This window comes from Boleophthalmus pectinirostris, unplaced genomic scaffold, assembly GCF_026225935.1.
Source record: "Boleophthalmus pectinirostris isolate CB_2022bp ecotype Guang Dong unplaced genomic scaffold, ASM2622593v1 HiC_scaffold_1, whole genome shotgun sequence".
Taxonomy (NCBI): Eukaryota; Metazoa; Chordata; class Actinopteri; order Gobiiformes; family Gobiidae; genus Boleophthalmus; species Boleophthalmus pectinirostris.
This window is the reverse complement of record NW_026570970.1, coordinates 35,405,439-35,420,482: the sequence shown is the minus strand read 5'-3', so window position 1 is coordinate 35,420,482 and position 15,044 is coordinate 35,405,439. Positions and strand designations below refer to the sequence as shown.

Genomic DNA, 15,044 nt, shown 5'->3' with positions numbered 1-15,044 from the left:
TATTACTACTGCTGCTACTCTAGTATTACTCCTAATACTACTGCAACTACTCCAATACTCCTCCTCATCCTACTATTACTACTACTGCAACTACTGTACTATTAACACTCTTACTACTACTACTGCTACTTCTACTACTACTAACTACTACTACTGCTACAACTACTATTATTACTACTACTACTACTGCTACTTCTACTACTACTAACTACTACTACTGCTACAACTACTATTATTACTACTACTACTACTACTACTACTACTACTACAGTTTTTACTTCCACAAACTCATGTGAGTGTTTTTGGTCCTTAACAACGCCTATGTCCCTCTGAAAATGTCCTTAAACCAAAACCTCGTCCATGTTTGTGTCTTAGAGCTTGTCCTTTTGAAACGTCTGGTCAGATCTACAGCGTGAGTGGGAATAGCAGAGGAGATGTCCCGGTCTCCTGGACACTACAGCTACAGTTAAATCAAGTGTTTGGGCTTTGTAAAAACACAGGCGTAAATATCTGCTCATAGAAACGCTAAAAGAGTTATAGACTGAATCAAGGAGGCCCAAGACACGTGAGGGATTTTTAAGGTACACTACAGAACGTTTCTTTTCTGCTTGTCTCCATGGAGATCTTATTGCTTTTCCAGGAATGTTGCTTGGTATGACATTAAGCATCTAGCATTTATTCATTACGGGTGTTTCTGTTGCTCAGAAATACAAAAATTCCATCTGTGAATAGGAACGCGTCTCCACAGATGTGACCTGTAAAGTAGCGTAGTGCTGTAACCTGCTTGTCTCTCTCATGACAGTCAGGTTTAATCTATACTGTGGAACATTCTAGACAAAGCAAAAACATTTCCATGGAGACATGCAGGGAGTTTAATTCATTCTTTCAAACTGTTTTTTGCTACTTTCATTCTGTCTATTTCTTTCAGAATTTATCCAAAGTTATTATGTAAGTTAATAAAGCTGAAATACATCCATTCAAAATACATTCATGTCATTTTATTTAAAGCCACAATGGGTAACTTTGTATGTGTATGTGACTGTATGTGATTGCATGTGATTATATGTGATTTTATGTGATTGTATATGATGGCATGTGACTGTATATGATTTTATGTGATGGTATGTGATTTTATGTGATTGTGTGTAATTTTATGTGATTGTTTGTGATTGTGATTGTATGTGATTGTGTGTGATTGTATGTGATTGTATGTGATTGTGTGTGATTGTATGTGATTGTATGTGATTGTGTGTGATTGTATGTGATTGTGTGTGATTGTGTGATTTTATGTGATTGTGTGTAATTTTATGTGATTGTTTGTGATTGTGATTGTATGTGATTGTGTGTGATTGTGTGTGATTGTGTGTGATTGTGTGTGATTGTGTGTGATTGTATGTGATTGTGTGTGATTGTGTGTGATTGTATGTGATTGTGTGTGATTGTATGTGATTGTGTGTGATTGTATGTGATTGTATGTGATTGTATGTGATTGTGTGTGATTGTGTGTGATTGTTTGTGATTGTGTGTGATTGTGTGTGATTGTATGTGATTGTGTGTGATTGTATGTGATTGTATGTGATTGTTTGTGATTGTATGTGATGAATGTGACTATGCGATTGTTTGTGATGGTATATGATTGTATGTGATTATATGTGATGGTAAATGATTGTATGTGATTGTATATGATTGTATGTGATTGTATGTAATTGTAAGTGATGGTATGTGATTGTATGTGATTGTAAGTGATGGTATGTGATTGTATGTGATTGTAAGTGATGGTATGTGATTGTATGTGATGGTAAGTGATGGTATGTGATTGTATGTGATTGTAAGTGATGGTATGGTGCCTAAGCTGAAATACGTCTGTTCAAAATACATTCATTTAAAGCCACAGTGGGTAACCTCTTTTTATCCAAGAAATACACAACATAATAGCATTTTTGTTTGTTTGTTTGTTTGTTTTTCACTTTGGTTATGATGGCTTGCGCTGAAAAACAAACTTACAAACCAAAAAACAATACTGCGGACTTGCATCTCCACAAACCTGACTCTTATTTGGCTTCTTTTCTTACTTGCTTCCATGGAAATGTTATTCGTTTAGCTATAATATTCCACAGTATGACATAAAACATATCTATCTACATGAAGAAAGTTCCCTAGTATGATTTTAACTTCCTGTTTGTATTTCCATGGGATCATTCAGCTGACCTTTCACCTCTAGAAAGTAAATAAATGTCTGAATGTTTAGTTTTCAAAAGTTTGAGGGAAACACAAAATAAAATATACAGTATATACTCAAAATACAAATTAGATCTACTTCTAGTTACTTCAAAATAACTTCACAAAGTACTAGAGCAAATACTATCATTACTACTACACTCAAGGCAGGCATACTAGTACATCTTACTACTACTACTCGTGAACTTCAGTGACGGTGAGTAAAAGTGATTTGTTGTCCTGAGTGCTGGATATTTGTAGTGGCCCCTCTGACAGTTCAAAGGTCACAGGTCAGCGCTCCTCTTGACCTCTGGATTAGTCCTGGTTTAGTCCCGGTTTAAATAGACCAGACCAGAGACAGGATTTCTGGTGGAAGGCTAATTCAGGACGAGCACACGGAGCCATATAACATTATTACATCCGAGTTGGATTTTTTTCAATTTCAGGTGATTTTATGGTGACAAAATACGTAAAAACACGCATGGTTTATCTCTGTTAAGTTTTTGTTTTATATGGATAGGCCCAGTAATTGCAAACACTGCCAACGAAGTTTTAAGATAGTCTGAAAACTCAAGAAAAAACACAAAATGTGAGTTATTTATGGTCAGATCATTTTAAAATACAGCTCGGATTAAAGATAAAGCTTCAGACAGAGCAGTGCCTACAGTTAGCGCCGCACCACACGTTTTTAAAAGCGCGTGAACTTTACTGAACTGCTCCCTGACCTGAGCTGGACCAACCGTGAGGCCCTCTGTAAACCAGGACCAGTCCAAGACCAAGACCAAGACCAGACTGAACCCAGACCAGAGCCACGCACAACAAACACCTCATTATAGAAACAGGACCAGGATGGACTATATGTGAGAAAGAGAGAAAGAGAGAGAAACAGAGAGAAAGAGAGAGAGAGCCGGACAGAGGTAAAGAAAGAGAGATGGACAAAGAGAGAGAGAAACAGAGACAGAGGGAGGGAGAAAGACAGAGAGAGAGAAGCTGAGAGAGAGAGAAAAAGAGATGGACAAAGGGAGAGGCAGAGAAAGGGATGAAGAGAGAGAGAAAATTTAGAGACAGATGGAGAGAGGGACAAAGAGAGAAAGAGAGAGAGACAGCGACAGACATAGAAAGAGAGCAGGATGGAGAGAGGGATAGAAAGAAAAAGAAAGAGAGCAGGACAAAGAAAGAGAGAAACAGAGAGAGAGAGAGAGAGAGAGAGAGAGAGAAAGAGAGAGAGAGAGAGAGAGAGAGAGAGAGAGAGAAGAGAGAGAGAGAGAGAGAGAGAGAAGAGAGAGAAGAGAGAGAGAGAGAGAGGAGAGAGAGGGAGGGAGAGAGAGAAAGAGAGATTGAGAAAGAGAGAGATAGAGAGAGAGGGTTGGAGAGAAAGAGAAGGACAAAGAGAGAGGGATGAGAGAGAAAGAGAGATGATGGAGAGAGAAGGACAAAGCGAGAGAGAGACAGAGAGAGAGAGAGAGAGGGAGAAAGAGAGAGGAAAGGAAATGGACAGAGAGAGGGAGAGACAACGAGAGAAAGAGACGGAGCGAGAGGGAGAGGAGAGGACAGTGAAAGAAAGAAAGAGACAGACAAAGAGTATCGAGTCTATTCCTTTTGTACCGGAATAAAGTTACAAATTTTAATATCACGACAACAGCAGAAACTGTAGTAAACGAAGAACTGTCTTGAAAACGGCGACATGTTCCGGACTCTGATCTGATCATTAAAAGCGTAACTGTTCTCACCGTCTGGAGCGTCTTCACAGATGAGGTTGAAGTCTTCGTAGGAGTCCCATCGGATCAGAGGGTCCTGGGTGTTGTAGTCCACAGACACAGAGGGGCCATTCTCCAGGTGCTGCAGCCCTAAACCAGAGACAACAAAACACCAATGTCTACGAGAATTTAGAACACTTAAAAGTATTGTTTTTCCACTCTTAAAGGGCTCGTATCGCTCTATTTTTATTATTCATTTATACATTATTCAACCCCAAAGATTGTTGCTGTTGTTGTTAATGAGAAGGGTACGGAAGCCGAGAGGGGTCACAACAAACGCAAACGCCGCAACAAAAACAAATGCGACAACACAAATGCAAACACCACAACACAAATGCAAACACCACAACACAAATGCAAACACCACAACACAAACGCAAACACCACAACACAAATACAAATGCCACAACACAAATAACAAACGCCACAACACCAATACAAATGGCGCAACACATTAAAAAGCCACAACATCAAAAAGCCACAACAAACAAAAAAAAAGCCACAACGGAAATGACCGCGGGACTCTATTTTAATGCAAAACGCCGCAACAAACGCAAAAGCACAACAAACGCAAACGCCACACCAATACAAACGCCACAACACAAATACAAACGCCACAACACCAATACAAATGGCGCAACACATTAAAAAGCCACAACACATCAAAAAGCCACAACAGAAGTGACCGCGGGACTCTATTTTCCGACGGACCGATCAAGCGGCAAGTGAAGAAGAAGAACTACAACGTGAAAAGTAAAGGAACGGAGAAGTTGGAAACGTAAGTAAAATTAATTTATTGTTTTATCAGTATTCATTTCACATTGTAGTTCTTCTTCTTCACTTGCCGCTTGATCGGTCCGTCGGAAAATAGAGTCCCGTGGTCACTTGCATTAAGGCTTTTGGATGTGTTGTGGCTTTTGGATGTGTTGTGGCTTTTGGATGTGTTGTGGCGTTTGTATTCGTTGAGGCGTTTGCATTAAAATAGAGTCCCGCGGTCATTTCCTTTGTGGCTTTTTTTGGTGTGTTGTGGCTTTTTGTTGTGTTGTCGCATTTGTATTTGTTGCGGCGTTTGCGTTTGTTGTGACCCCTCTCGGCTTCCGTAGAAGGAGACACATTTTTGGGTCAGAAGTTTGGAGATTTATTTTAAAAACAGTGAATCTCCCATCGAGTTATATAAGCCATCATGACAAATTCTAGAACATGGACACAACCTGTAACTAAGTGTCCAGTTTAGATATACTAGTAGGAAAAGTAGTGTGATTCTTTACAAAAATAGCGATTGTACAAAAGATGAGTCTATCTTTTCGTTGTTTTTTCATGTGTGTGTGAAGATAATACTTCCTGTCACTCTGTATTCATCGTTCATTCAGTCACCAGGCAAAAGTGTAAACAGTGAAACTCACCATGGATCTTCTCTGGGCCAAAAGAGAAGACAAACTCCACTTTCCCATACTCCGGAAATCTGTCATCTGGAAACACAAACACGTCCAACTATTCAACGATTTCATAACACAAATCATGACTGAAGATTAAAAGTGCATTGTGGGACTTCTCCAGTGTTTGTCTCCATGGAGATGCTGGTGCTTCTTTCTTTCTCTGACAAGAAAAGGTTCATAGTGCACCTTTAGAATCATCAGAAAGTAAAACATCTCTGTTAACATACTATGAGGAATGGCCCATATATAGTTGTGTTTGGTTTTCTTTTGGTATTGGTCAGATGCTGCTGATTTTTGGCACCAGTATTTTTCTGTGTGCCATGTGTCATTCCCAGTTTGTCCTTTTTGAACAGACTAAAAATAATAGAGCAATCATGGAACTAATCATTTTATCTCCCAAATGAATATTTTTGAATTATCTGTGAACACTTTGCAAGATCAATTCTCACAATTTTTTTGAGTTCTTGAGGATCCTCTTACAGCAGAAGCTTGTGACAGCTCCTGCACTACCTGTCAATCACTGAACAGTGATTGGTGATTGGTCACTGGTTATAGTAACAATACCACACCTAACACCATAACTTAACACAAATTTATGGGCCTTAATATGGATATTAAAAACCTAATATCAAAATCTGTAAGTGTGGTTCACAGGAGCAAGACAAATACTGGACATTGTTTTTATCTCCAATTTATATCAGACTTTTCCTTTTGACACCATGACTGATTCTGAACCATGTGATTCTAAATGTTTCATCAACTTTGACTATAATAGAGAGAGAGTACCTCTGCAGGAGTAGTAGAGTATAGAGAGAGAGTACCTCTGCAGGAGTAGTAGAGTATAGAGAGAGAGTACCTCTGCAGGAGTAGTAGAGTATAGAGAGAGAGTACCTCTGCAGGAGTGGTAGAGTATAGAGAGAGTAGAGAGTAGAGTAGTAGAGTACCTCTGCAGGAGTGGTAGAGTATAGAGAGAGAGTACCTCTGCAGGAGTGGTAGAGTATAGAGAGAGAGTACCTCTGCAGGAGTGGTAGAGTATAGAGAGAGAGTACCTCTGCAGGAGTGGTAGAGTATAGAGAGAGAGTACCTCTGCAGGAGTGGTAGAGTATAGAGAGAGAGTACCTCTGCAGGAGTAGTAGAGTATAGAGAGAGAGTACCTCTGCAGGAGTGGTAGAGTATAGAGAGAGAGTACCTCTGCAGGAGTGGTAGAGTATAGAGAGAGAGTACCTCTGCAGGAGTGGTAGAGTATAGAGAGAGAGTACCTCTGCAGGAGTGGTAGAGTATAGAGAGAGAGTACCTCTGCAGGAGTGGTAGAGTATAGAGAGAGAGAGTACCTCTGCAGGAGTGGTAGAGTATAGAGAGAGAGTACCTCTGCAGGAGTGGTAGAGTATAGAGAGAGAGTACCTCTGCAGGAGCGGTAGAGTATAGAGAGAGAGTACCTCTGCAGGAAGTAGGTAGAGTATAAGAGAGAGAGTACCTCTGCAGGAGTGGTAGAGTATAGAGAGAGAGTACCTCTGCAGGAGTGGTAGAGTATAGAGAGAGAGTACCTCTGCAGGAGTAGTAGAGTATAAAGAGAGAGTACCTCTGCAGCAGTGGTAGAGTATAGAGAGAGAGTACCTCTGCAGGAGTAGTAGAGAGTATAGAGAGAGAGTACCTCTGCAGGAACAGTAGAGTATAAAGAGAGAGAGTACCTCTGCAGGAGTAGTAGAGTATGGAGAGAGAGTACCTCTGCAGGAGTGGTAGAGTAGAGAGAGAGAGTACCTCTGCAGGAACAGTAGAGTATAAAGAGAGAGAGTACCTCTGCAGGAGTAGTAGAGTATGGAGAGAGAGTACCTCTGCAGGAGCGGTAGAGAGTATAGAGAGAGAGAGAGTACCTCTGCAGGAGTAGTAGAGTATAGAGAGAGAGTACCTCTGCAGGAGTGGTAGAGTATAGAGAGAGAGTACCTCTGCAGGAGTGGTAGAGTATAGAGAGAGAGTACCTCTGCAGGAGTAGTAGAGTATAGAGAGAGAGTACCTCTGCAGGAGTAGTAGAGTATAGAGAGAGAGTACCTCTGCAGGAGTGGTAGAGTATAGAGAGAGAGTACCTCTGCAGGAGTGGTAGAGTATAGAGAGAGAGTACCTCTGCAGGAGTGGTCCAGCTGCTCCTTGTTGAAGAGCAGAGACAGTTCGTGAACTGCACATGTGTGGAACTGCACACGGAACATGACGTCTCTGCTGGGCCCACGCACACGCTTATGGTAACACTTCAACTGTCAACACAAACACACACATGTGTACAGGTTATGTTCTGTGTAACACTGCCCAGAGTTTTATAGTAACACTTTAAGAGTCAACACACACACACACACACACACATGTGTACAGGTTATGTTCTGTGTAACACTGCCCAGAGTTTTATTGTAACACTTTAAGAGTCAACACACACACACACACACACACATGTGTACAGGTTATGTTCTGTGTAACACTGCCCAGAGTTTTATAGTAACACTTTAAGAGTCAACACACACACACACATGTGTACAGGTTATGTTCTGTGTAACACTGCCCAGAGTTTTATTGTAACACTTTAAGAGTCAACACACACACACACACACACACACACACACATGTGTACAGGTCCTGTGCTCAGACATCAGTGTCCTGTGGTAACAGTTCAGCTGAAGAGAGAAAGGCAGTGGAGTATGTGGCCTATGTAACTCAATGTTTATGTACAAACTAAAAATCTGATCTGATTTCTGGAGTTATCCGATTACTGAAATGTCATGTAAACAGTTGGATCTGATGTGAGTAATCTGATTACTGTCTCATTGTTCACTCCTGAGCAGTTTTGACAAGAAAAATAATGAAAAAACTGCAGACTATGAAAGAGGAAATGTTATGTTAAAATACACCGTGTCTTCCAAACACAAAGTTACTCTAAAAATCACTGACACGTGTCACCAGGTGATTCTGTGATCATTATTAAAGTACATTCAAGTACATTCAAGTATATTCAAGTATATTCAAGTATATTCAAGTATATTCAAGTATATTATATTAGTGTGTTTTACTTCTAACTGCTAACACAACATATTTAAATCACCGTGTTAACTTTTATTGTTCTGCAAATGTTCTATTCCCCCAAAACAACATATTAACATCTTTTAAGAGTTTCACTTTTTGTTTTTCATCCCCCTAATTAAACTACTGCACATCGTATCAGGTTTGTGAAGTTGTAGTGTACAGTTCATGATCATGTTTTTGTACGTTTATGGAGAATTGTCATGTGGGAGCACGGGTGACCCAGTCTAAGAGAGATCACTAGATTACTCAAACATGCATGGATGACTCTCAAAACCTCTTCTGATATGTTTTTGGTAGAATACTCCAAAAAAACGCAATTTTACTGTCCTTGAATGTACTTCGCGGTGGCAAAGTACAAGACTAGGTAGTTTGGACTTCACTCTTTTCACCGTTTGAAGTGCTTTCCTTGATTCTAAAGCTCTGATGTGAGTTTTACAGAGCGGCAGATCATTTGTGAGTGCAGACGAGAGACTAACGGTCCCAGATCAGCACTCAGAGACAGTCCTGCATTACCAGAGACTCGTAAACACTTCACTTTTAAGAGGAGAGACGAGAGCGGCCAAAAAGGAAAGTCTGAACCAAAGAAACGCTGAGTGCAAAGTTATCAGCATCCTTTTCAAATGTGACCGAACGCCTCAACCCTGGAGGACTAAAGGGGAGGGGGAAGGCAGGAGGAGAAGAGGCGGGGTATGGAGGACCAAAGGGGGAGTGAGGGGGGAGGAGGGACTGGGTTTTGAAGGACTAAAGGGGGGAGTAAGGGTAGGAGGAGGGGGGGAGAGGTTTGGAGGACTAAAGGGGAGAGTGAGGAGGGAAGAGGGGTGAGGTTTGGAGGACTAAAGGGGAGAGTGAGGAGGGAAGAGGGGTGGGGTTTGGAGGAGTAAAGGGGAGAGTGAGGAGGGAAGAGGGGTGAGGTTTGGAGGACTAAAGGGCAGAGTGAGGAGGGAAGAGGGGTGAGGTTTGGAGGACTAAAGGGGAGAGTGAGGAGGGAAGAGGGGTGAGGTTTGGAGGACTAAAGGGGAGAGTGAGGAGGGAAGAGGGGTGGGGTTTGGAGGAGTAAAGAGGAGAGTGAGGAGGAGCGGTATGATCTGAAGGACTAAAGGGGGGAGTGAGGAGGAGGGGTGGGGTTTAGAGGACTAAAGGGGAGAGTGAGGATAGGAGGAGGAGGGGAGAGGTTTGGAGGACTAAAGGGGAGAGTGAGGAGGGAAGAGGGGAGAGGTTTGGAGGACTAAAGGGGAGAGTGAGGAGGAGGAGGAGGGGTGAGGTTTGGAGGACTAAAGGGGGAGAGTGAGGAGGGAAGAGGGGTGGGTTTGGAGGACTAAAGGGGGAGGTGGGGGGAAGGAGGAGGGGTGGGGTTTGGAGGACTAAAGGGGAGAGTGAGGAGGGAGGAAGGGGTGGAGGGGTCTGGAGGACTAAAGGGGAGAGAGTGGGTGCAGGGTCTTTAAAACTAAAGGGGAGAGTGGGGGGTGGGGGGTGAGGGGAGGGTCTGAAGGATTATCCGAAACACCTGTCTGTGATTGGGGCAGTTCTGTGTGATGTCAGGTAGTACTTAAAATTACAGAGTCCACTGAAGGCAGCACAAACTTAGATTTTGACTTTTTTGACCTGCAAATTGCATTAGGGACAGTAGACAACACTGTTTAGACACTACAAATATTTTTTGTTTGTTTGTTTTGTTTTGAGCTCAATTTGCTTCCTCAGCAAAACAAAATCGTCCAATCTGCCCCTAAAGATGTTTTATAATTTCATTTAGAGGTCCATTGTGTAACTTTTCCAGTAGAGAGTCTGTCAAATGCTTTTCTTTTTTTGTCAGGAATGTTTCACAGTATGGTATTAAACCTTTCTTTTTTCATGGAGACCAAACCAGACCAAGTTACAGGTAAGATCTGTGGAGAGGCGACCCCGCTCACAGTTAGAATGTTTGTTTTTCTGGGTATTTTTGAGTGACAAAACCACCTGTAACTGAACAAACGTAAGTAAAACTGTTTAAAGTCATACTGTGGAACATTCCAGGCAGAGAAATGACAAAGAAAACAAGGAGGTGATGGACCTTTCACCAGAAAAGTTACACAATACACCTTTTAAGAGGGGGTATTATGCTAAATTTGTTTGGACCTTTCTACCTTGTTCCTTTATCAAAAACATGTCTGAAGAGGTAGAGTCATCCACGCATGTTTGAGTCATTTAGTGATCTCTCCTTCTTACAGTACAAGGCTCCTCCCACAAGCCTACATCATCCATGCTCCAAATTTGACATACATATACAAAACAATACACTACGACTTCACAAACCTGAGCAATTTCTTTGTACTTCTACTTGATACGTAATATTATTTTGAAGTAACGTTACTCTCACTTGAGGCTACATATTTTGGCAAACTCTCGTTATTACTCACAAACCTTCGTCCCCTATGTTTTTTGGCTCTTTTCAGAGGAAGTGCCTTGCTCATTGGCGTCATAGTTTCCAGGTTCACACTGTGCTAATGAGGCTCACTTTAAAGACAGGAGCCGAGCCAAAGCTCTCAGGCACGGCTGTAAAAACACTGCAGGAATCTACCGTCAAACTACAAATACTCAAATGGATCTTATAAAATATTTAGTAGCACCAGAGATAGACCAGGACTAAAGCAGAACTCAACCAGGTCTAGAAATAAAACAAAAATGGACTCCAAACCGGATCTTTAAAACAGGATTAAAGCATAAAGGAAATTCATTTAAAGCTGCACTATGTAACCTTTTTCTGGTGGGGGTTGTGGCACGTTTTTGTTTCCATGATGTCCTTGCTCATCCTGGAATGTTTCATGGTACGGCTTTGCTCAAAAGTACCTTGAAAATATACCTTCTTATAAGTTTGATATGCAACTTGGACCGTCGTCAAGCGGAATCCTGCACGGCAAATAGTTGCTGTAACGGGCGGGTTTTAACTTTGTGGAATTTACGGGCGGGTAGTGATTACACACGGCGGGTCAGGTGAATCAAATGAACAACGAACGGGAGAAAAATACTTGACGTGCGTCCAGAGCGTCCGTTGCCCTGGAAACAAGTGACATTTCCTGGTCTTTTCTTGGAACGATGGACCAGACTGAGAGAGACTTCAGTGTTTTTATTACAGAAAACCATCAGCGGAAGTGAACAGCTCGGCGGCTGAGCTCCTGGTTTAAACTTAGGTTTAGACCTGGTTTAGACTTGGTTTTGTCCTGATTAAGGCGTGGCCCAGTTTTGGTATAGTCCTGGTTTAGACCTGGTCCAGTCCTGGTGTAGTCCTTGCGATCGGCTCTGTGGTTGCGGCGTATATATATTTATAATCCACTGATGACATGGTGTAGGTTCATTCCAGTTAATCCTGGTTTAGTCCTGGTTTAGACCTGGTTTAGACCTGGTTTAGACCTGGTTTAGACCTGGTTCAGTCCTGGTTTAGACCTGGTGTAGTCCTGGTGATCAGCTCTGCAGTTGCGGCATGCATATTTTTATATTCCATTAATGACATGGCGTAGATTCAGTTCTGGTTTAGTCCTGGTTTAGTCCTGGTTTAGTCCTGGTTTAGTCCTGGTTTTAGTCTTGGTCTGATCCTGGTTTAGTCCTGGTTTTGTTCTAATCTAACTTTGGTTTAGTTCTGTTTAACTCCTGGTTTAGTCCTAGTCTGGCCCTGGTCTAGTCCTGGTTTAGACCTGGTTAAGTCCTGGTTTAGACCGGGTTCAGTCCTGGTTGAGTCCTTCTGTAGTCCTGGCGATCTATTCTGCAGTTTGCAGTGTGTGTATATATTTATAATCTGCTAATGACACGGTGTCCTGGATTAGTCCTGGATTAGTCCTGGTTAGTCCTGGTTTAGTCCTGGTTTAGTCCTGGACTAATGGGCCGACCCCGATTTATCACGAGCACAGGCAGGTAAAGCGTGGAATATTAACGGGTCGGGGCGGGTGCGGTTTTAATTTTGATATAATCACGGGTTTACGTTCGGGTGTGGTGCTGTACTGGGCAGGTGCGGGTGGGTGCAGGTCTCCAAAAATGGACTTGTGCAGGCAAAACAATACGGAGACAAGAAGCTGATGTTCCCTTTACCAGAAAAGTTACGCAGTGCAGCTTTAACAAAAACAGAGCCTTCATAATGACATAACAGCAGTAAAAGTCCACGTCTCACCAGGATGTCTCCTTTGAGCAGCAGTCCTGGTTCTATGGTGATGCAGATGGACGTTTGACTGTCTCCCTGGACGTTACTATGGAAACAACAGAGGACACAATGCACCGTTTGGACACGTCTCTTTCATTTACGATTTCACTTTTTGATTTCATCCATTTACGAGAGCAGAGAAGAAGAGAAAGAGAAAAAGATAAAGGTAGAAGACTTACTAGATCCCAGACGTGTAGACGGGTTGCATGGCCTGGTAGATCTTTAAAAACGGACGACAACCTGAAAAACAACACGAGGATTTGAGTTCAGAGAAGTTCTAATGTGCAAATCTGTCAACAAAGTCAACAGTTTTTAACATAGGACAGATTTTTACACATGACAGACGATGCTTTTGTCTAATAAAGGTTTAGGTTTAGTCCTGGACACAGATCAAGTTTTTCCATCCTGGTTTAGTCCTGGTTCAGTCCTGGTTTAGTCCTGGTTCAGTCCTGGTTTAGTCCTGGTTTAGTCCTGGTTCAGTCCTGGTTTAGTCCTGGTTTAGTCCTGGTTTAGTCCTGGTTTAGTCTTGGTTTAGTCCTGGTTCAGTCCTGGTTTAGTCCTGGTTTAGTCTGGTTTAGTCCTGGTTTAGTCCTGGTTTAGTCCTGGTTTAGTCCTGGTTTAGTCCTCCTGGTTTACTCCTGGTTTAGTCCTGGTTTAGTCCTGGTTTTCCTGGTTTAGTCCTGGTTTAGTCCTGGTTTAGTCTGGTTTAGGTTTTAGTCCTGGTTTAGTCCTGGTTTAGTCCTGGTTCAGTCCTGGTTTTCTCCTGGTTTACTCCTGGTTTTAGTCCTGGTTTAGTCCTGGTTTAGTCCTGGTTTAGTCCTGGTTTAGTCTTGGTTTAGTCCTGGTTTAGTCCTGGTTTAGTCTTGGTTTATCCTGGTTTAGTCTTGGTTTAGTCCTTGGTTTAGTCCTGGTTTAGTCCTGGTTTAGTCCTGGTTTAGTCCTGGTTTAGTCTGGTTTAGTCTGGTGGTTTAGTCCTGGTTTAGTCCTGGTTTAGTCCTGGTTTAGTCCTGGTTTAGTCCTGGTTTAGTCTGGTTTAGTCCTGGTTTAGTCCTGGTTTTAGTCCTGGTTTAGGTTTAGTCTTGGTTTAGTCCTGGTTTTGTCCTGGTTTAGTCCTGGTTTAGTCTTGGTTTAGTCCTGGTTTTAGTCCTGGTTTAGTCCTGGTTTAGTCCTGGTTTAGTCTTGGTTTAGTCCTGGTTTAGTCTGGTTTAGTCCTGGTTTAGTCCTGGTTTAGTCTGGTTTAGTTTAGTCCTGGTTTAGTCCTGGTTTAGTCCTGGTTTAGTCCTGGTTTAGTCCTGGTTTAGTCCTGGTTTAGTCTTGGTTTAGTCCTGGTTTAGTCCTGGTTTAGTCCTGGTTTAGTCCTGGTTTAGTCTGGTTTAGTCCTGGTTTAGTCCTGGTTTAGTCCTTGGTTTAGTCCTGGTTTAGTCCTGGTTTAGTCTTGGTTTAGTCCTGGTTTTAGTCCTGGTTTAGTCCTGGTTTAGTCTTGGTTTAGTCCTGGTTTTAGTCTTGGTTTAGTCCTGGTTTAGTCCTGGTTTAGTCCTGGTTTAGTCCTGGTTTAGTTTAGTCCTTGGTTTAGTCCTGGTTTTTTAGTCTGGTTTAGTCTGGTTTAGTCCTGGTTTAGTCCTGGTTTAGTCCTGGTTTAGTCCTGGTTTTAGTCCTGGTTTAGTCCTGGTTTAGTCCTGGTTTAGTCTTGGTTTAGTCTGGTTTAGTCCTGGTTTAGTCTTGGTTTAGTCCTGGGTTTAGTCCTGGTTTAGTCCTGGTTTAGTCCTGGTTTAGTCCTGGTTTAGTCTTGGTTTAGTCCTGGTTTAGTCTTGGTTTAGTCCTGGTTTAGTCCTGGTTTAGTCTTGGTTTAGTCCTGGTTTAGTCCTGGTTTAGTCTTGGTTTAGTCCTGGTTTAGTCCTGGTTTAGTCCTGGTTTAGTCCTGGTTTAGTCCTGGTTTAGTCCACACTATGCAGTAGCAAGCTGCAAATATACTTTCTTTTTCTTTCAATCTGAGCCAAAATAACCTTGAAACGCAGCTGAATGAGCAGAGCACCTGAGAGTGAAGTAGGAGCAGAGCAGCGGGTGTGTGGGGGGTAAGAGAAACAGGACATTTCAGAGCCATGATGTCTTGAGTCCAGGAGAATAAATATGACTCAAACACGAGACGAGAAGTACTATTGATACGTTTGCATCCTGACATCACGCTGGGGGAGCCTGTGTGCCCATGGCTGCCCTGTATGCCCACACGTTACCATGGTGACATGATGCACATGAAAAAGGTTTAGGATTGACTGAAAAAACTACAAAATGGATTTAAGCAGCACATTTTCAGGAGCCTGTGATCACTGTGATCAGTCCGAGTGTTCACCAGACAGAGCAGTGCCTGTAGTTAGAATGTTGATGTAAAAGCACATGTGAGAAGCACAT

At 42.2% G+C, this 15,044-nt stretch overlaps 1 protein-coding gene across 1 annotated transcript in view; it reads right to left on the bottom strand.

The window, feature by feature from the left end:
• LOC110168344 (tensin-1-like) overlaps positions 1-15,044 on the bottom strand; it is a 349,684-nt gene that overhangs the window by 110,118 nt on the left and 224,522 nt on the right. Inside the window, exons 13-17 of the mRNA XM_055153272.1 lie at positions 12,818-12,878; positions 12,609-12,684; positions 7,527-7,656; positions 5,378-5,443; positions 3,948-4,064 (exon numbers count right to left, since the gene is read on the bottom strand). Of these exons, the coding sequence (XP_055009247.1) occupies positions 3,948-4,064; positions 5,378-5,443; positions 7,527-7,656; positions 12,609-12,684; positions 12,818-12,878 (450 nt within the window). The remainder of the gene's footprint in view (positions 1-3,947; positions 4,065-5,377; positions 5,444-7,526; positions 7,657-12,608; positions 12,685-12,817; positions 12,879-15,044) is intronic.